Source organism: Acanthopagrus latus, chromosome 4, assembly GCF_904848185.1.
Source record: "Acanthopagrus latus isolate v.2019 chromosome 4, fAcaLat1.1, whole genome shotgun sequence".
In the NCBI taxonomy this organism is placed as follows: domain Eukaryota; kingdom Metazoa; phylum Chordata; class Actinopteri; order Spariformes; family Sparidae; genus Acanthopagrus; species Acanthopagrus latus.
The window spans coordinates 33,409,848-33,430,614 of NC_051042.1; the positions used below are offsets into that span (position 1 = coordinate 33,409,848).

At 41.1% G+C, this 20,767-nt stretch overlaps 3 protein-coding genes and 1 long non-coding RNA gene across 6 annotated transcripts; 3 read left to right on the forward strand and 1 right to left on the reverse strand.

Annotated features, from left to right (window-relative positions):
- The first annotated feature begins 1,245 nt into the window (after positions 1-1,245).
- LOC119018478 (beta-1,3-galactosyltransferase 2-like) lies at positions 1,246-8,496 on the forward strand. Its single transcript, XM_037096160.1, has 3 exons — positions 1,246-1,462; positions 1,678-2,813; positions 7,681-8,496. Exons 1-3 carry the CDS (start codon positions 1,428-1,430, stop codon positions 7,692-7,694), a joined length of 1,185 nt encoding a protein of 394 aa, XP_036952055.1. The 5' UTR covers positions 1,246-1,427; the 3' UTR covers positions 7,695-8,496.
- On the forward strand, positions 5,757-8,496 carry LOC119018477 (beta-1,3-galactosyltransferase 2). Its single transcript, XM_037096158.1, has 2 exons — positions 5,757-6,346; positions 6,545-8,496. The coding sequence occupies exons 1-2, from the start codon at positions 6,312-6,314 to the stop codon at positions 7,692-7,694; spliced, it is 1,185 nt and encodes a 394-aa protein (XP_036952053.1). The 5' UTR covers positions 5,757-6,311; the 3' UTR covers positions 7,695-8,496.
- Positions 8,497-12,944: 4,448 nt separating this feature from the next.
- On the reverse strand, positions 12,945-17,501 carry LOC119018405 (interleukin-17C-like). 3 transcript variants are annotated; one of them, XM_037096053.1, is made up of 3 exons: positions 16,824-17,501; positions 16,525-16,736; positions 12,945-15,621 (listed from the first exon to the last, which is right to left on the reverse strand). In XM_037096053.1, the coding sequence occupies exons 1-3, from the start codon at positions 16,845-16,847 to the stop codon at positions 15,387-15,389; spliced, it is 471 nt and encodes a 156-aa protein (XP_036951948.1). In that variant the 5' UTR covers positions 16,848-17,501; the 3' UTR covers positions 12,945-15,386. The 3 variants fall into 3 exon arrangements, with proteins under 3 accessions (XP_036951948.1, XP_036951949.1, XP_036951947.1); XM_037096054.1 differs by having other exon boundaries at positions 16,839-17,500; XM_037096052.1 differs by having other exon boundaries at positions 16,525-17,321.
- Positions 15,652-20,336, forward strand: LOC119018406. Its single transcript, XR_005074747.1, has 3 exons — positions 15,652-16,634; positions 19,259-19,382; positions 19,675-20,336. It is a non-coding gene; the product is annotated as an uncharacterized LOC119018406 (long non-coding RNA).
- The last annotated feature ends 431 nt before the right edge of the window (positions 20,337-20,767 follow it).

Sequence of the window (20,767 nt, forward strand, 5' to 3'; positions counted from 1 at the left end):
CAGTTTGAGAACAAAAGCCACGAGTCTTCTGTTGTTGATTCTAGACGACATTTTCCACATTCTGTCACTCGAGAACACAAACAGTCTGGAGGTGTGACCACAGATACGACATCAGCAGGCTGATGGTCTGTAGATGGTACCAGTGAGGTTCTGGTGGTTCTAATGACCCGCTGTACAGCCTTTCTGTCCTGGTTTCCATTTGTCCAGTTTTAATGTTTCTGTCTTTGCCTTTATAAACATGTTTGGTGTCTTTTCATTTAATCTTTCTACAACACTTCATCATTTTATCAGCGTATTTGACCCAAAAACACACAGTTGGATTTAAAAGTCAGCGCTCAGTGAACACGGCCGGGCCCGAGTGAAGCCACACTAGTTTGACGAAGGGAATAAAGTAGTGAGGTGGTTTTTCTTTCGACCCAGACCTGAGTCAGCGAGAACCGCTGACAGCAGCTAACATTACATTTGGCAGCAGTTAGTGAATAGTTTACACAGCCACAGGTATCTGTGTGTTGGCATGTAATCAGCCTCTGTCCTCTCAGGTGTAAGTGCTCCTTGATAAGCTGCAGATTATCAGTTTGTTAGCAGTTAGCCATCTGACCAGAGTTTCTCCAGGCAGAGCAGCCCGAGAGCAGCTGAGGCAAAACCAACAACTTGATGCAGTTTCACCCAAAACAAGTTGTGAAGTTGTGTTGATTGGAAAGTGTGCGAGGGCCGTACCCGAGCAACACACTCCTCTGGAGACTTTCCTCTGTAAGACATCCATGGCAGCATCACAGAATAAAGAATCTAAGCCCTCGGGTGCAGAGTGAGTCATCAACATCTATAATGATTTTCCAAGAAGAAGGAAACTCCAAAATACCTACAAGACGTTTTTTTTTTTGTTTTTTTTTGTTTTGCCGTCAGTGGTGCTGATACTGCATGTGGGCGAGATGTGAAGCAAGACAAATATCTGGTATCTGATCTTGTGGGAAGTTTAAGTTAATGTGTGCACTGTAGAATACACAGTTGAACACATTACAAAAAGATAAAGTGACTCAGTGAACGATTTCTCAGCTCAACCATGCCTCCACCTCCCTTCACACGCAGGTGTGATGACAGAGCACCGACCCAGCTCGTACAAGCTTTTCAGCTTCACTGAGGCAAAACCAACACTCACAAATGAATGGGCGTGGTAAACAAAGGCGAGGCTCTCCTGCAGGTAATAAACCAGTCAAAGTGCCATGGTGACTTAATGAACCCAGGGACTTCACTGATGACACAGACGGCCACAGAGGTGGTAGGATCCAGGACTCAGACGCTTCATGGTCTCTGCTGCTCCAGGATTTTCTAACTGATGGGCACGAGTCGCTCTTGTTCATGGGAAGTTTTTTCTCTGCTTCACGTCTGATAGAACTCAAATCCTCTTCTACAGACAGGAGCATGACAATATGCTGGAAAGTGGCCTCGCTAAGGAAACACAATGGTATGTACGCTTTTTAAAAATGTGTTTTCTGTATTCTTGAAGCTGTTTCTGAGGACGGGAGGCACCGAGAAAACATTCATGAATGTGAAAACTTTCTTTTATCTGAACCTGTGTTTTCACTTTAAAAGAGCTTTTTTTTTTTTTTACTTTTGTTCATTTAAGAACAAAAAAATAGAAGAATAAACGATTAAAGTTTTATTTTATTCTCCTCTCAGCCAGGACACAGTGGACGGTGTGACGCCGGCAGAAAGCAGCAGAAGGTGTATCTGCTCACGGCGTCACTGCCTCTTCTTCATCCTGGTGTTGGGAGCAGTTCTGTTTTTTTACAGCACGGATTTAAAGGAGATGAAACCTGACTGGAACCCTAAATGGTTGACTTCATTTAAAAAACAAGATGTCATCTCCCCCTCGACGGATTCCCTCAACAGCACAACCGGCTCCTCCACATTCCCTCGTTCTGACAACATCACATCACCGAAGGTGACCCAGCAGGAAGCTGAGCCACCAGCACCAGTTCCTTATAAATCTCCAGGACCGTATTTAGTGGAATACCCCTGGGAGTACCACTTTGTTATAAACGAGCCAAAGACCTGCGAGCAGCAGAAGCCTTTCCTGGTTCTGATGGTTCCTGTGGCGCCCCACAACAGGGCTCACCGGGACGTGGTCCGCAGCACCTGGGGAGGTGAGAGCCTGGTTCTGGACAAAGTGGTGAAGCTGTTCTTCCTGCTGGGGCTGCAGACCGGAGAGGGAGCAGAGCAGATCCAAGAGCAGCTGCTGCAGGAGAGCAAAGAGCACCGAGACCTGATCCAGAGCGACTTCCTGGACTGCTACAAGAACCTCACCATCAAGACCATGGTGATGCTGGAGTGGCTGGACTCCCACTGCTCCGGCGCCTCTTATGCCATGAAGATTGACTCGGACATGTTTTTGAATTTGTCCAACCTCGTCAAGATGTTGTTAAATGCTCCAAAGACAAACTACATGACTGGACTTGTAGCGAGAAACGCTGAAGTCCTCAGAGATAAAAGTTCTAAGTGGTACGTACCTGAGGAGCTTTACTCTAACCCACAGTACCCACCCTATCCTTTGGGTCTGGGCTACATTCTGTCTTTGGATCTCCCTAAAAAGCTGGTGGAGGCGTCCAGACACATCAAACCTATTTACATTGAGGACGTGTTTTTGGGGTTTTGCATGCAGCACTTGGGCATCGACCCCGCCGACCCCCCGAACGGGGGTTGGTTTCATGTCTTTCCGGTGCCGTACAGTCGCTGTGCTTACTCCAGGCTGGTAGCCACCACCACACATGAACACACTGATCGTGTGAGGGACTGGAAAGACTTTATAAAACCAGGTCCATACTGCTGATCAGTAAGAAAGGACTTCTACTACCAGTGAGGACTGAACTGTCTTTGCTCCTCACCCGTCCTCTAATGATGTTGTCTGAACGGTGAATTATTTCTGTAGTATTGAAACATTTTGTGCTTTAAAGTGAAGTAACGGCTGAGATAACTCAGGTACCGTATTGTCAAAGGAGAAGGATTCATGGCACAACCTGGAGATAAGGAAACGCCTCCAGAGGTGGAAACCCCTGCATCACATGTGAACTTTAGGTAATTTGTTAATTTTTAACAGTGTTGTTGGCCCTATGGGAGCACCACCTACATCCACCTAAACACACACAATCATGTACATCTCCATGATAATGTTATATTGCAAATTCTATATTTCCATTTTATCCAGTTATCATCCGTCCGATTACAAACTGTGTAATAAATGACTGAGTTCAAACAAACTTTGTAATGTTTGCAGCAGGGTCAACACGACACCGTGGAATTTTCACCTAAACTCAGCTCACACAATGATAAACATAAAAACCAGGGCACAAGATCCCCCGTTAGACAGTTGTAGTTAATGTTTAACGTGATGCGGTTTAACCCTTGTATTTGTGAAGAAAGAGCAAGAAAGATTGTGATGCCAATCTGAGACGGGGTCTGTGTTGTCAGGTTGGTTTCATGTTCTTCAGCCCAGAAATTGCTATAAATCTGTCAAAATTGTTTTTTAAACCAACACCCAAATAAGATCTATAATAGAAAATAGAAATTAATGTGTAAATGATAGCAACAAAGGACGATATTTACATGTTGGCCATTTTACCTTCAGTGTAAGTTAGCATTTAACCACTTCCAACCACTTGGACGCTAACATTAGCTAACGGGTATGAGAAATGTTTACGTTAGCAATCAGCCTCTTCCTAGCTAACATTACAGTTCTATATTGTTACACAAGACAACAGCAAAGGTGTAAATTAACTATAAAACATCAACACATATTTTGAACCATATGATTTAAACCCAGAGGTAAAATTTACTGGATATAATCAATAGGTGACGTTAGCTTGGAAGTCAAACAGCAGCTAATCAGTCATCAGCTGTGTTATTTTACTTTGACTTGTGGCCTCATTTACCTCCATACTTTCATTAACCACCCTAAGACTGACATCAGAGGATTATATATTATTATGTTGTGGTTCATCACAATGTTTCGATCTGACATAATAATAAAACTTTAAACAGTACACACACAGGAGGCTACATCGAACAATGCATCTATAAAACTGTTTTATTCTGCCCGAGAAACAAGAAAAAGAACATTAAAATACAGCTGAATTAACATAAACAAAAGGTTTTATCAAACTAAGCCAACAGGACCTGAAGAGTCTGCCTAGAAACACATGACGCACACAAACCGTGCTAAAAATTAGAAAAACAAATAATGTTGTTTCAACATTTAAAGCATGAAGGTGTCCTTTACCAAAGATTTGCAAAAAACGACTCGTGTGTGTTTACAGGGCGAGCTGCTGTCAGGTGGTGATGGATCATTTTCACACAGCTCATGACGATTTGCAAACACAAATACAGCTCGTCCGGGTTCCACAGCAGGTGTGAGGAAGGCTTAATAGGTTCAGGTGAAGGACCTTAATCCTGCAACATACCGGGATATTTGAGACAACAGGGTGTTTTCTAACTTTCTGCCAACGGTTCCTCCTGTTTGAACATCATCACTTCTCTGCACAGGAAGCTGTACAAAAGAGAAATACCAGTTTGACGAGGAAGCACTCGACAGCTCTGTGCATGCTCCTGACCTGGAAATTAACTGGAACAGCAAAATAACATTCACTTGGCTCCAACTTTTGATAACACAATCATGAACATTTAGAAATGGAAATGGGACAAAACTTTTTTAAAAAGCAAACTTGGAGAGTTTGTACGATTTGACTCGCAAATAACACGTCCAGCAGTAACTCTGAGGACGTTTTTCTTATTGCAGACAGGTTTCACTCAACATAAAGCAGGTCGTTTGTCCAGGTAGACTAAAAAACAAACAACAGGGACACATTTAAAAGGAAATAAAAACTGTGGTGATTATCTGATGAACAGAAACTGTAAGGATCATAAACTTGTGTTTGACGCAGAGATTCTCAGTAATTAATTAATTAATTCTCTTTCTGTGGAGGGAACCAGGACGATGCTATCTTCAGTCAGCCTCCAAAACTAAGTCGTCTCCTCAGCTCTATTTCTTTATCCCTTTAGAATTGTGTTGAGCTAACACATGAGCTACATCGTCACCAACATGGCCGTCACCTCGGCCACAGGTGAAGTATTAATACATAATGTTATTACATTAAATCAGCCATTCTGACAGCTGCAGTAATGTGAAAGAACAGTCAGTGAGACGACGTCTCTGTATTTGGTCTTTGTAAATACGCAGGGCGGGATAACAGGTGTCTGTCTGAGACACACATGCACGAACACGCACACACATCCAGACTGAACACCAAAGCTCGAATCACAACACAGTGATTGAATTTAACTATGTACATCTACTCAAAGGGTATTTGCACTTCACTGCTTTAATTTATATTTCAAATCCATTCAAACTTGGAGGCAAATATTCAACTTTTTACTGCTACATTTATTTGACATGTAGTTACTATAGTAGATCTGTGTGTGTTGGTGGTTTGACTCATTGTTGGAACAAATAAACAACATTATGGAAATAAAAACACACAAAAAACTAGTAAATACAAGATTTTCTCACAGTTCTTTTTCCTCTCCACTGTTTCTGCTCTGGGTCTCTATACATTAAACAATATTAATTAAAGTTAAGAGTAATAAGCGTATGATCCAGACCTGCTCCAACTGGAAAGTGATGTCAGATAACTTTTGTGGTGAACTGAAGCTGTAAAGATAAACTGGAGAAGTGAGCACATGTAGAGAGTAAAGTACATTTAGCAGATTATTATTATGACTGCACATAAAATACACTGCAACAGTTCTGCAAGTCCAACAAAATATCATCAGGTTCATGCGTCAAAGTCCATATAAGTCTTTCTCATTGGCTGTTACACACACACTCATCTCTGTCAGCACACACACACACACACTGTGATTCACTGTGATAAAGGAGCTCCTGCTCAGCTTGTCACAGCTGTGTACAAAGCCTCTGGAGGATTTCTAGTTTTTCATTGGCTTTGAGGCAAAAACAACACTTGTGCAAACTCAAGGGGTGGTGCAAACAAAGGTGTGGCTCCACCTCAGGTAAGGAACGGACACAGTGCCATGGTTACTGCATAGAGGGAGGAACCAGAGTCGCACAAATGGCAGAGCATGTTATAGAGACAGGTAAACTCAGGACTAACATAATGTTCTTGTGTCGGGTCGTCACAGAGCGGTGACAGTCTCTCGTGTCTGTAACTGAACAGCTGACATGATTTTTTTCTGTGGAGCAATAAGTTGTTAAAATACCTACAAGGACGACAACCCAAATCTATAGACGGGCGTGTGTCAACATGCTGAAAACTGGCTTTGCTAAAGGAAGACAATGGTATGTAAACATTTTAAATATTATCATCTGTATTCATGAATCAATTCTGTCGTGCGAGAAAGCAGAGAACAAGGAAGGAAGGAAGGAAGGAAGGTACTGTTAATCATTAGCAAAGCATCATCGTCTTCTTTAAAGTTTAATTTACTACTAATAATAACACGATGGCTGTGTTACTGATTTGCGTCCTTCTCCTCTCAGCCAGGACACAGTGGACGGTGTGACGCCGGCAGAAAGCAGCAGAAGGTGTATCTGCTCACGGCGTCACTGCCTCTTCTTCATCCTGGTGTTGGGAGCAGTTCTGTTTTTTTACAGCACGGATTTAAAGGAGATGAAACCTGACTGGAACCCTAAATGGTTGACTTCATTTAAAAAACAAGATGTCATCTCCCCCTCGACGGATTCCCTCAACAGCGCAACCGGCTCCTCCACATTCCCTCGTTCTGACAACATCACATCACCGAAGGTGACCCAGCAGGAAGCTGAGCCACCAGCACCAGTTCCTTATAAATCTCCAGGACCGTATTTAGTGGAATACCCCTGGGAGTACCACTTTGTTATAAACGAGCCAAAGACCTGCGAGCAGCAGAAGCCTTTCCTGGTTCTGATGGTTCCTGTGGCGCCCCACAACAGGGCTCACCGGGACGTGGTCCGCAGCACCTGGGGAGGTGAGAGCCTGGTTCTGGACAAAGTGGTGAAGCTGTTCTTCCTGCTGGGGCTGCAGACCGGAGAGGGAGCAGAGCAGATCCAAGAGCAGCTGCTGCAGGAGAGCAAAGAGCACCGAGACCTGATCCAGAGCGACTTCCTGGACTGCTACAAGAACCTCACCATCAAGACCATGGTGATGCTGGAGTGGCTGGACTCCCACTGCTCCGGCGCCTCTTATGCCATGAAGATTGACTCGGACATGTTTTTGAATTTGTCCAACCTCGTCAAGATGTTGTTAAATGCTCCAAAGACAAACTACATGACTGGACTTGTAGCGAGAAACGCTGAAGTCCTCAGAGATAAAAGTTCTAAGTGGTACGTACCTGAGGAGCTTTACTCTAACCCACAGTACCCACCCTATCCTTTGGGTCTGGGCTATGTTCTGTCTTTGGATCTCCCTAAAAAGCTGGTGGAGGCGTCCAGACACATCAAACCTATTTACATTGAAGACGTGTCTTTGGGGTTGTGTTTGAAGCACTTGGGCATCAACCCCACCGACCCCCCGAACGGGGGATATTTTAACGTGTTTCCGGTGCCGTACAGTCGCTGTGCTTACTCCAGGCTGGTAGCCACCACCACACATGAACACACTGATCGTGTGAGGGACTGGAAAGACTTTATAAAACCAGGTCCATACTGCTGATCGAACACATGACAGCTAAAGATGGACTAACATATTGACACCAGGAATGAATTTCCTCAGTTCCTTTTACAAGGTTAATTCTGTGTTTTGAGGGATTTCATCCTGACTCCTGTCAGATTTTTACAGTGATAAACAGAACACTTCACCACAGCCAGTTAAAACTTGAGAAGCTCTGTCCTTGAAGGCTGCTGAGGTAAAAGGAGTGACGGCAGGATTAATATTTGTCCAAGGTTGTCAAATCACTTGGTTCGGAAACAATGAGACTGGATGTTTGCCTGGTTTTACAGTCTTAATGAAACAGGCGGTTGTATGAGCCCACATGGCTCCGTGCCATTCATGTTTTCTACAGGTTTGTTCTCCAGCAGTAATCATGATGCGGCAGAGAAACTCTGAGACGCGTTGAGACACGTCACAGATCAGCAGTGTTGCTCTGTAGGACTAAAGTAAAAGCAGGAGTACAGTAAACATGGTAACAATATGTCTTTCAGGATGCTGACTGATTGGTGCCTTATCTCTGTTTAGTATTCAAACATTTGATGCCTGTAAGTAAAGTACAGGGTGTGTTGACCTGAACATAATGTAGAAGCCGAGGACTAAAGCTGCACATAGAGAGAAGACGTCAACACTCTGGTGACACTTGTAGTACAAAGAGCAACTTTATCTACAAGCCAACATGTTTCAGCTTGTGGCCTCGCTGCTGCACAGAACTGCTTTCTCAGTTGTTACAGAGTCGCGGAGCTACCGAAGACGACCAGAGGTTTTTTTTTCTCAGACTTTAATTTTGAGATTAAAGACATAATTCTGAAAAAAACACAATATTGAAAAAAGTGATAATTTTGAGGGGGAAAAAAACACGTAATTGTGAGAAAACAATCAGAATTATATGAAAAAGTCACAAGTCTGTGGGTCTGTCTCAGCAGCTTTACTCCTCTCCTGAACAGATCTGACCCTGTGTCAGTGCCTTTACTCCTCTCCTGAACAGATCTGACCCTGGGTCTGTGTCAGCAGCTTTACTCCTCTCCTGAACAGATCTGACCCTGTGTCAGTGCCTTTACTCCTCTCCTGAACAGATCTGACCCTGGGTCTGTCTCAGCAGCTTTACTCCTCTCCCGAACAGATCTGACCCTGTGTCAGTGCCTTTACTCCTCTCCCGAACAGATCTGACCCTGTATCAGTGGCTCACTCAGTTTAGCTAACATAAGGTTGCTATGTTTACTTTTTACACTCAGTGTTTGGAGGAGCTGACCTACGCACATTAACCGCATCGCTCATGAACTTGGTGGAGATTTTTTTCCAAAGATCAGAAACACTTTGTACTTCCATGAGAGCTGCTTCTTCTTCTGTGTGTAAATTGGTTTAATTTGATTTGATGGTAAATACAATAAATTGATGTACAATGTGACTGAGTAGAAACATTAATTTACTGATGATCTATTGACTGTAATCACATGTTGACTTTACCTTTTCGTAATCATTGAACAGGTGAAGTAAATCCTCATGTTTGTTATGCATTACTTGAACATCTATGTGTTTGCAACCTTTCTATAAAGTGTAAATTATGTATTTTTCATATATTCCTCACCTGCTAGTACTGCTGCTTTTCCTCTTATTGCAGATAAACAAGATTTAGAAAAATTAGATTAACAGAGGAGTATTTTCTCCACATGGTATTTTTAGAGTCAAATGTCATTTTAAATTGGTGCTTTTCCAACTTCTATCACCAGTCTTCCTGCCTCGGTTCCATGTCTGCATTGTCTGTGATGGTTCAATGAATGTATCTATGTCTTAATGTATAAAGCACTTTACAACTCTGAACTGGAAAATGAGATAACGCCTCAACAATGGGATTCTCCAGCTGAATCCAGTCTCCAGCGGGCATTTTCCCAAAAATATTTGAATGGGTTGGAAATCTCAGATTTCGGAGTCAATCAAGGACAGAACTCTCGCATTTCCTTTTTTATTCGGCTCACATAACAAAAGATTAACATTCATCTTTTGTTATCTATTGTGATGAGAGCCAAATAAAAAAAAAAAAGACAGTGAAACACGAGCATTTTTTGTCTCCTGGACACAGAAATCTAAGACCTGCAACCATTTTGGTTTAGGGAAGCACTTGTATATAAATGAAGTTTACACCATTCAGTGTGTGTATACCAGAGATAATCACAGACTGATAGTTCAACAACTGTACAGTGGTGTAACATAAATAGTTTCCTCATTTTGTTTTCCGTCTCGTTGACCTCAGCCGACTCATGCTGAGCGGCTCACTGCATGTTTTCCCTCCTGCTGTCATGCAGAGACACCAAGTGGGCATTTTATACACTGCAACTGATCAATGAGGCAAAACCGACTTGGTGAAGACCTCACAGTGTTCTGCTCAGTTCATGTGTAACAAATGACCGAAAAACAAATGAATGCATCCGTTCTGAATCATTGCTGTCTTTATGTTACTTTTCAATGTTGTTACAGCTAAGACACACAATGTTTCATATTGTACAGAATGTAAAAATGTCAACGCTTTGATTAAAAACATAAATACTTGGATGAGCATCGTTGATACGACTATTAAAACATTGTTGGTGTGGCAGGTTTGTGGGGTGATTCAGATGCTTTACTTCAGAAACAGACGTAATTTGTGGCGACTGAGACAAGTGACGTCCTGCCGAGATGAGCGTCAAATCATAAGTTATGCTGGAGATGTCTGTCTGGGTGAACAATAGTAATTATTGTGCCCTGACGGAACATAACTTCTGTCTGGGCCCTCTGGGAGTTTAGTTCCTTTGGTCGATGACATGTACGTTATAGACCTCACCAGTGTTCCTGTGTTCATGCTACAGTAATCATGAAAATAAAAGTTATTGTCTGCTACATTTGGGTTTAATCTTTCTTTAACTGTGTAGAAACTTCCTGTGCAGATTTCCACACTCATGTGCTACAAAGGTTCATCGGGCTACAATGATCCGGGCTAATCTTTGTGTATAAACGCCCATTAATCTGCTTTATAGAATTCACAGAATAAAAAGATGCTCCATGAGTCCAGAACTTGACTGAGAATCATCACATTTTAAAGTTGTTCATTACATATCAGTAAATCAGTTCCAGCTCTGTGTAAACCCATGTGTGCAGTCCAAACGTGAAATACTAAAACCTTATTCAGCTGACTTTAAAGGTCAAAAATTTAACAAATGCTAAAATTAAAGTGAAACTCTCGCCAAAAAGCAAACGAGGCTTTATTTGGAATTGAATATGAGTTAAAAATTTGTGTAAAAGCATAATTACAACGAAAGAGGTTTCGTTTTTGAACCACTCACCGTAGGAGCTGGATCTCCGGCGCACTGCCATCATGGCAGACAAAAACAGTCGATCGGAGGTCCATCATTACTCTCCTGCTGAGGTCGCACTCGGGGATCGAAAAAGTTTTCTAAGCTCGTGTTCATGTGTAGAGACCCTGGTGATACTACGAGCAAAGTTTCATGTTGTGTCGAGCCTTCTTACTGTTTTAAAAATAGGAATTTTGATGCTATATTATAATGACAACATTCAATCACAAATAAAGACTCGGTTGCTTTTTGGCAAGAGTTTCACTTTAATATTGGTCCAGTTGTAACCTACAGTAAATAACATACAGAAGTACATGACATAATTCACAGTTTACATCCCCCAAATTATGGGAGCAGTAGTTCAACAACTTTGAGCACAATTATCCCCCAAATCAATGTAAGACCAAGAACAAGAATGGCACTCAGTAGAGTGCATACCTCTGCCAAGGCCCCAACAGATCACTGCTGTACTCACTCATAGTTTCCAGCCACCTAAATACTTGTGATTTTTTTCCATCAAGATCCCAAAAATGTTGAAAAATGCCATGTTAATGCTATGTTAAAGTTGGACTCATTGCTTTATCTGGATCCACACCTGAAATTAAGGGGGTCTTAATTGAGACCAATGTCTTGTGGAAGTCCATTGAGTAGTTTTTGTGCGATCTTGCTGAGAAATCATCCAACAAACAAACAGACCACGTGGAAAACATGACATCACATTTTTAAGTTTCATCAGGAATCCACGGGTACAACACAAACATCAAGTACAAATACCTCATTCAGAATACTTTAAAGGGAGCCACAATGTCATCAACTATCAGCAAATATTAAATGCTTTGATCATGTAACTATCAGTGCTTTGGATCTATTCATGATCTCAGTGATTTAACGTACCACGAGGATCTTCTACCTGCTTCTGAAACAGTCTCAATTTAACATTAAAGTTTCTATATGACCCACAAAAGCAAACGAAGCCATCAGTGAGAACATCGACTCTTTCGTTTTGAGTTAAAGTGTTATTTTTAAAGCCCGTCACAGGGTCGGTTGAAGTCTGCCAGCCCCGGGACAGAAGCTGCTCAGTAATCTGGTGGTTTGTCACCTTTTGTCCTCAAGGTGCCGCCAGAATCAACCAAAAACTAAAAGTTTACATGACTATAATTTATATAAATCCCTTTAATTCCAATTGTTTTTCAAAATATAGAGATAAAATAAGAAATAAGCTGCTGTACAAAAAAAAACAGAACAGGACAAAAGACTCAAACGCACTCTTTAATTTTGTGTGTAAATAGTTTAAAAAGTGCATAGTTGCAAATGAATAATAACATGGAGAGAGCTGAACAAATATGAGACAAGCAGCAGCACACAAGAACAAAACAAAGAGCCTGGTTTAAATGACTTCAGTGGGGCAGTCGAGGGCCACGTTGTTACAAATCTGAGAGTTTGACTGTCTCATATGAGAGGATTTATCCCCGAGTCTCCTCAGCATCGAAGGTTACAAAACAAAGCTAAACAACCTTTAACGGCATAAAATATCCTACAGTGAAAGACATGATAAAACATCTACACTAGTGGATGAACTAGTCACATTTATCCCCCTGGGGTGTATTACACCTTTTATCCAGCAGAGGTCAACATTCATATTCTTAGTGCTGTATAATAGGCAACTGGACCAGTTTCAGTTTATTGAAGACGTCTTACTTTCCAGCCAAGAAGCTCCCTCAGTTCGAACTAACTAGAGGGGAGTCGCAGGCTTTTGCAGAGTGTGGGAGTGTCCTTACAGAGTGTGATAGTGTCCTTACAGAGTGTGTGAGTGTCCTTGCATAGTGTGTGAGTGTCCTTACAGAGTGTGGGAGTGTCCTTACAGAGTGTGTGAGTGTCCTTGCATAGTGTGTGAGTGTCCTTGCATAGTGTGTGAGTGTCCTTACATAGTGTGTGAGTGTCCTTACAGAGTGTGGGAGTGTCCTTACAGAGTGTGGGAGTGTCCTTGCATAGTGTGTGAGTGTCCTTACGTAGTGTGTGAGTGTCCTTACAGAGTGTGGGAGTGTCCTTACAGAGTCGGAAGCCACCTCTGTCCACGATTGTTACAGTTTTGCCAAATGAATTTTAAAACATATACAACTTAGTTCACTGGCCCCTTCAGTGATCAAATACACATTACCTTTGATCACAACAAAAATACCATATAAATAAAATAAAATAATTAAAATCAATAAAAAACTGTAGGAATCTTCACGTTTAGCCTAAAAAGGCTTATTTCACATTAAAAACAGAGAACAAAAATGCAACTAGCTTTAATACTTTGATGCTTTAGAGTTTTAACTTCATCACGTTGAGGTTTAAGAATAAATGTAAGTGTGTAAGTTGTACAAAATATGCATTTGTGCCTAATACTGTCCTTTTTTACAAAAATAGTTTGACATTTTGAGAAATACACTTCAACACAAGTTCACTTGCTTAAGTGTTAGATGAGGTAATCGATAGCAGTCTCACGTTTATCAGTTAACAGTAGCGCTGAGCTGTATGGCTTTAAAATTATGTTGCAATAGTTTTTGTCCAGATCGCGCAACAGTATTGCAAGGTAAGTATTGGTACTTTAACAAAATATTAAATAATCATCTGTAATGTGAATATAATGACTAAGTGTGTTAAGACAAGGATCAGAACAAGAAGAACAGTTTGGTGATGCTGCTTTAGATATGACGATATCTCACATCACGATTACTATATGTGTCGTATATATTGCCCAGCACTAGTTAAATGTCAAGTTACAATGATGCTTAGTTTAACATAAAGACTGGTAATGGTGTTATCATGGTTCCCACCACATTGGTGGCCGATTAGTTCCTTTCGTCGGTTGCGTTCTCAACACTGGACTCAAACTGTCTCTGGTTAAATCTGTTTTTTGTGCGCTTCTGATAAGACAAAAAGCTGTGGTCGGTGTGTTTTCTGAGGAAACTAAAGAAGAAAATCTGCTGTATCATCTCCACCACTGGCCATTTGTTGAACATACATTTAGAAAACAAATCCCTGTGGTCTGATTTAACAGTATATTGTTTATGTCCCTCTCCTCCCTCTGTTTGTCCAGCACAAAATGTCCTTATTCAACAATGTTATTGGAGAATAATACATCATCTATCAGTTAAACTCTTCCATGTCTCTCGTGCAAAAACATGCTAGATGTATTCAACATGGAATACCAGGACAGAAAATCTGTCAAGGCTTTTGTCACATGAAACTGACGAGCCAATCAGAGGCAGAGTAGGGCGGGTCTTACAAGAAAACCAGAGAGAGTGATTATAACACTTTCCATCTGTTTACTGAAACTACTGACGAAATACCATTTTACACTACGGTGTTCTCTTTCTTTTATGATTAAAGCATTTAATTAATATTTAGCAAGCTAAGAACATTTACTCAGCCTGAGAACTACTAACCACTACATTAACCTTTGCCCATCAGAAAATATGCTCAGCTAAGTCAAACGTCTGCTGGCTGCGGAAACATGAACAAATTAATCTTCTCATCTAACTCTCCACAAATAAATACTCAAAATGTCAAACTATTCCTTTAACTGTTCACTTCTTGCTGCTTGTCAATGTGGCATTTCTGAACATATAAAGACATAAACATCATTTCACATTAATCAGTACGTGCAAACTACTGCTCTCAAAGTTAAACAGTGCAGCGTTTTGTTGCTTATAGCTGAAAGCTTCTGCTCACTGAGGTTACATGGTTTCAGTTGTGCTGAAATGATAAGCTGAGAAGCTTTTATATTTTTTATAAATACATTTGTGTCACCAGATTTCTGCCGGAGCTTTGGAACTTTGGTCAGACACAAGATAGAAAGTGAAGTGATCAATAAAATCCTGCTGCAATCTGTTAAATAATTAAATAGAATTTTTACTACAATGTAGGATCTATAAAATCAGCACGTTTTTAAATGTCTTTGCATATTTTCAGAGCAATTGGTTTAATATTTCTTTCTTTATATATTTCTGTCTGGACCAAAGTGTTCCATTGTCCGACATCATCCTTCACTGCGTGTAAATAAGCGCAACATGATCTTAAATGAGTTTTTTCTTCTGGAACCCAAGTTTTAGTTTCACTTCAACAGTCTATGAGGCAGCTTTTTTACCTACGTTTGTAAAAAAAAAATAAAAAAATTCTCAAATCAGTGATTAGCAGAATGTTTTGATCTGTTTTCCCCAAAGAAACCATAAACTGTGACAGATCACATAGAAACAGATCAATTTACGTTATGCAAGCTAAACTAGCAGGCTACAAGATGGATTATTTTGCTAACTTGGTTAATTAAGAGAAAAAATGTAAAAGGTCAGCACCGGTGTGAGCGTGCTGAGCGATTACACTGTGATCATTTTGTGTAATTTGGCACAACACAAGTGCAGCCAACAGGGACTTTGATAAAATCCTTTTTCACTTTGTATTTGTTGTTGGAGCACTTTCCTGTCTTCCAGTGGATCCTCAGCCAGGCGTGCACAGCTCTGGAGTTGTAGCTCATGTTTTCCTGCTTGTCGATGATGCAACCCTCACAAATGCACTCTGCAAAGGGGATTGTGGGAGGGATCCTGTTAACATCCTCATTTAATCTGATGGGAGACAGCCAGACAGAACGCAAAGCGATCAATACACAAGCTCCGGACTGATCAGTGAATCTGCCACCTTTAGATATTAACAGGACAAATCTCCTCTATGTGACAACCAAACACCAAAACTGAACCCAGATAATAAACAAGTGGAGCTGATGAGTTTATCAACAGCTAAGTTCTATTTAAAGGATAAATCCAAAGTTTTAATCTTTTTAAGTTTAGAAACTTTAATTCCAATTGTTTTTCAAAATATTAGGATCAAATAGACTTAAAGTTTTATGTTTTAATCTGAAAGTTTAGAAACTGTAAATCACATATCCAAACAGTATTTAAATTCAAAGACCTGTGACGTATTTGAACACTGGACAAATGAACGTAGACTCCAGTAGACCTCCAGTAGAAGTGTGTTAAAAAATACTAGTAAAAGTAAAAGTTCTGATCCATCTTGTTTCCTCCAGCACAGTAACAGAGTTCAGGCTCTGACATGGACTCAGAGTATCAGAGTAAAAAGTCTCCCTCTGAAGGACATTTGTGCTCAAAGCTAACTGAAGCTCACGTCAAATTAATAGAATTCAAAGACTATCAAAGTTAAAGGTAGAATCAGTAGGATTTGTCCCAGCTGTTCCTGAACGCACCACAGAGATGGATCGTTGAGTCTCATGACGTCAAACAGACACATTTTGGTTAAGTTACAGTTACTTTAAAACTTTTAAAAGCTAACTTAACTTTTAAACTTCAAGTACTATTCAAGCTGGTGACTTTCAGTTGAATCAAAGTGATGTATAACTAGTTTAAGTTCTCCTTCCTCCTCCGCTGCTGTGACAGACAGTGATTTCTGCTCACAAGATATCGGAGCGTCTTTCTGTCCCATCGCGGTCTCCGTAGCAGCGTGTGGTCGCCTACCTGTACCTCCACGGGGAGACGGAGCGGTTGTTTTCGGCGCCTTGCATCTCCTCGGCGGCCTGCTTGCAGGTCCTGTTGTCCGGCTGGTGGACAGAAACCTTCTTGTCCAGGTACTTCGTCTGAAACTCCTCGACCAGTTTATTCAGGCCATCCTCGGTGACGCATTTGGGGACCGTGGGGTCGCTGAGCATCAGCAGCGAGCCGAGAAAGAGCTGCAAAACAAAGAGACAAAAACACGTGAGGCGACGTGCAGACTGGAGCAAGACAGAGAGCTGTGTGAGAGTCAGGACCACGTTTACCATCTGCAGACTGACCCGCGTCATGCTGCAGCCGGACAGGTTTGAGTGTGACCAGCAGCTCCATTAGACCCATATATATACTTCACTATCCAAATCGGTGTTTGTAGTGGCGGATACAGGTGACAAATCCTCGTACAGTGTATTTCCTCCTCCTGCTGATTCACTGAGAGGGGGTGCATGAGCCGACTCCGCCCCTCTGACGTCAGTCTTCAGAGACCTCAGTATTGCGTCACCTTATGTGGACTCCTCATTAAAGGTGCAATCTGTAGTGTTGGTGAGGAATGTTAATCAGCAGATCTCTAATAAGGAAACTGTCTTTGTTTTCATGACTGAATAAACAAACTGGTCTGAAAGGACAACACAGAGTGACGGACCCTGCCACCTTTCTACCTTTACTCCTGCATCAGAAACAAAGTCATTTTTCATTGATTAATTTTATCAGCAATCTGAACATTCTGAACATTAGAAAAATGCTGCATATCAGATCCAATTACAGTATATATATATATATATACATACATGTAAATGTATTTGTAATCTACTTGTACTTTTGACAGTCAAATATCAAAAGCACATTTCTAGAAAAAATGTACTTAAGTTCATTTAATATCAAATACTTAAAATGTGCACTATGTATCTTGGTGAAGAATCAGAAGGGAAATATCTTTTTCTGCCTCAACAAACTAAATGAAGAAACGCTTTTTTTCATGACTGAATAAATGCACTGATCTTAAATGACAGCACAGATTCATACTTATACATATGTTTATATGTGGCAGACCCTGCCACCTTTCTAGCTTCAAACTTTTACCCAAATATGACTTTTGAGTACTTAGTTATTTTGCATATTAAATGCTGCATCGGAGACAAAGTACAACTTTTGTTTTAATTCCATAATTTTATTGACAATCAGATTAAAACAAAAGCAGTGAGTCTGACAATCAGAGAAACGATCAATATCAGAGCCAGAATAAAATGTATGTTGTAGTCCCTTTATGCTACACAAGAAAAACTGTTTTTTATGATGGAGTGTTATTGACTCTCACAGCCTGAGGAGTGAAGCTGCTGTGTAGTCTGGTGGAGTCTCACAGTTTGAGGAGTGAAGCTGCTGTGTAGTTTGGTGGAATCACACAGTTTGAGGAGTGAAGCTGCTGTGTAGTCTGGTGGAATCACACAGTTTGAGGAGTGGAGCTGCTGTGTAGTCTGGTGGTACAGCAGCAGATGCGTCTGTATCTTTAGTCAGATGGCAGCAGGGTGAACAGACTGTGTCTGGGTGGATGTTGTCTTTTAGGGCTTGTGTCAACAGGTGCAATGAAATTATTGGAAATTAGACCAACTTCACATATTAATAGTAGAGCTACTAACTGAATTCCCCCACAGTCTATCCATTTCCATCCCTGTTCCAGGTGTCTCAGTATTCCTCATTAATAGGCAGCACACTCATCCACCTCGTAGGTCTGTTTGAAGGTTTAAACTCTCACTGATAACATTTACATTGCTCTGCTCCCTTGCAATGATTTTATTCAAAACCAATTAGAAACAAAAAATAGGACCCAAAAGGACCCAAATACAAGTCACTCAGGAGGCAGGCAGGAAGATAAAGGGGGCTTTATTTAACGAAAGCTGGGGGAAAAAAAAAAACAAAAAAAAAAACAAACATGAAGTGTAAATCCAAACAAATCAGGAAACGGACTAAGGGGAATAACAGAGAATGAACTGACAAAAATAACAGGGTTCGCACAGACTATAAACAACATATAAGTCTAAATAAATATGCCAGGGCTGATGAAACAAATGAAAACAGGGAAGGAAATCACACAAAAGGAGGAAATGTAAAGACACCCAACACATACAGGAACATGACTAAGAAGCAGAATAAATCAGTTGAGACAGAATCACAAGTGATAAATCCAGTTACATAAGATATATAAAATACACATGTCTATCAATCTCACATCACATTAAACTGACGAGTCCTGCCTTGACACTTCTCCTCATTTAAAGACAACCAACATGAGGATTTAGTCAGAAGTGGCCACATAATGAAAGAGAAGGTAACATTTTTTAGAAGACGTCAAAAGGTTTAAAGTTCAAAGTGTAAGGTTAATTTTTTGTGATTCCAGAGAACAATGAAGTGTTAGTTCTAGTCCATTTTTGCTACTCAAAACATTTTGTGTGAGCTCTCTTAAAAAAGACTGTGGGGACTTCGTTCTGTGCACAACTGACTTCACTGACATCACTGAAACAAAATGTTGAAATCAAGAGGATATCTGGCAGCAGATGATCAGATGGATTACACCCAAGAAATTCTGTAAGAGTGCAGTTGTGTGTGTGTGTGTGTGTGTGTGTGTGTGTGCGCACATTATGCCTCATTAGCCCGGCCCATCATTTATTTACTGCTCTCCTGTTTCATGACCTCATTCTCCTCATCTGAGCATCTCACCTGAGCGTCTCCTCACCTGAGTGTCTCCTCACCTGAGCATCTCCTCATCTGAGCGTCTCCTCACCTGAGTGTCTCCTCACCTGAGCGTCTCCGCCTGCACCTCCTCCCCTCCTCATGTTAGTTTGAGTTCAGTCTTGGTTGTCTGCTCAGTTTGACATTTTCTGTGTCACAGTTTCTGGGTGTCAATAAATAATTCTGCTTTTCTGATTAATTAGCAGACAGTAGCATTTAAATTTAGCTTTACACATATTTATACACATTTCCGAAGGATGAAGATGAAGGTGACAGTGTTTTATCGCACAATAGGAATGACATGGATGAATTGCGTAATACTGTGTGTGTGTGTGTGTGTGTGTGTGCGTGCGTGTGTGTGTGTACATTATGTGGGCGTGGTCTCCCTGCCTTAAGGTGCCGGCCTCTCAGCACTTGGATGTACGCCTGCCTTGCATCAACCTCATGAGCCCAGCCCATCAGTTCCTTTGTTGCTCTCCTGTTTCATCACCTCATTCTCCTCACCTGAGCGTCTCCTCACCTGAGCGTCTCCTCACCTGAGTGTCTCCGCCTGCACCTCCTCCCCTTCTCATGTTAGTTTGAGTTCAGTCTTGGTTGTCTGCTCAGTTTGACATTTTCTGTGTCACAGTTTCTGTGAGCGTCAATAAATAATTTTGCTTTCCTGATTAATTAGCGGACAATAGCATTTCAATTTAGCTTTACACTTATTTGCATACATTTCAGGAGGATGAAGATGAAGGTGATGACACAATAGGAATGAAATGGCTGTAAAATACCAGGTCATATCTTAAACACATTTGTTTAAACCTGGTAGTATGTCCTGAAACTGAGGAAGGGGTCGAATGCTAATGTTACCTCGAACAGCAGTACAACAGTTGAACTTCCCACATGACATAAAAGGAAAATGGCCATCATGTGAATACAGTCTTGTGGTGTTTCTGCATCATGACATTACAATGTGTTATTTAGAATAATGGGTACTTTTACTTACTGATCCTTTAAGTATATTCTTGAGATGATAATTGAACCTGGTCTCTGATGTAATAAAATAAGCAAAGTATAACAGGTGGGAAAGGAGTTCCTCCATGTTTTTAATTGTTATGGGAATATGACGTACACATTATGTGTCACATTACAAGCCCAGAACAATCAATTGTACTCGTTTCACTGTGTAGCTTGTTATCTTCGATTCAGCAGAAAAAATCATAACCTTTGTGGACTTTGGACCTCAGCCAGAGCAGCCAACACAGCCGCCAATCCCGCTGTAAAGAAATATTGTACTGCGACTGTCTCCTCCCCCTCTGAGTCTGGTGCATATAAATGTCGCAGCCTATACTTAGAAACACAAGAGGAAGCTCAGTGCTGTTCAGATTGGGCTCTTTCACTTCCTCGTGTCTAGTTTAGCCTCTTGAGTGTGACCGAAACCCAAACATAATCCCAGTGCACATGAGATCAGCTTTTCAAACAAACAAAGTCTGTTAGACAAGTT

Coding starts and splice junctions, on each gene's coding strand:
- LOC119018477 (XM_037096158.1), top strand. CDS start 6,312: ATGCTGAAAACTGGCTTTGCTAAAGGAAGACAATG. Junction 6,347..6,544: donor TTTGCTAAAGGAAGACAATG/GTATGTAAACAT, acceptor TTCTCCTCTCAG/CCAGGACACAGTGGACGGTG.
- LOC119018478 (XM_037096160.1), top strand. CDS start 1,428: ATGCTGGAAAGTGGCCTCGCTAAGGAAACACAATG. Junction 1,463..1,677: donor CTCGCTAAGGAAACACAATG/GTATGTACGCTT, acceptor TTCTCCTCTCAG/CCAGGACACAGTGGACGGTG.
- LOC119018405 (XM_037096052.1), bottom strand. CDS start 16,847: ATGACGCGGGTCAGTCTGCAGATGGTAAACGTGGTCCTGACTCTCACA. Junction 15,622..16,524: donor GTCTCCCCGTGGAGGTACAG/GTAGGCGACCAC, acceptor GTCTCCCATCAG/ATTAAATGAGGATGTTAACA.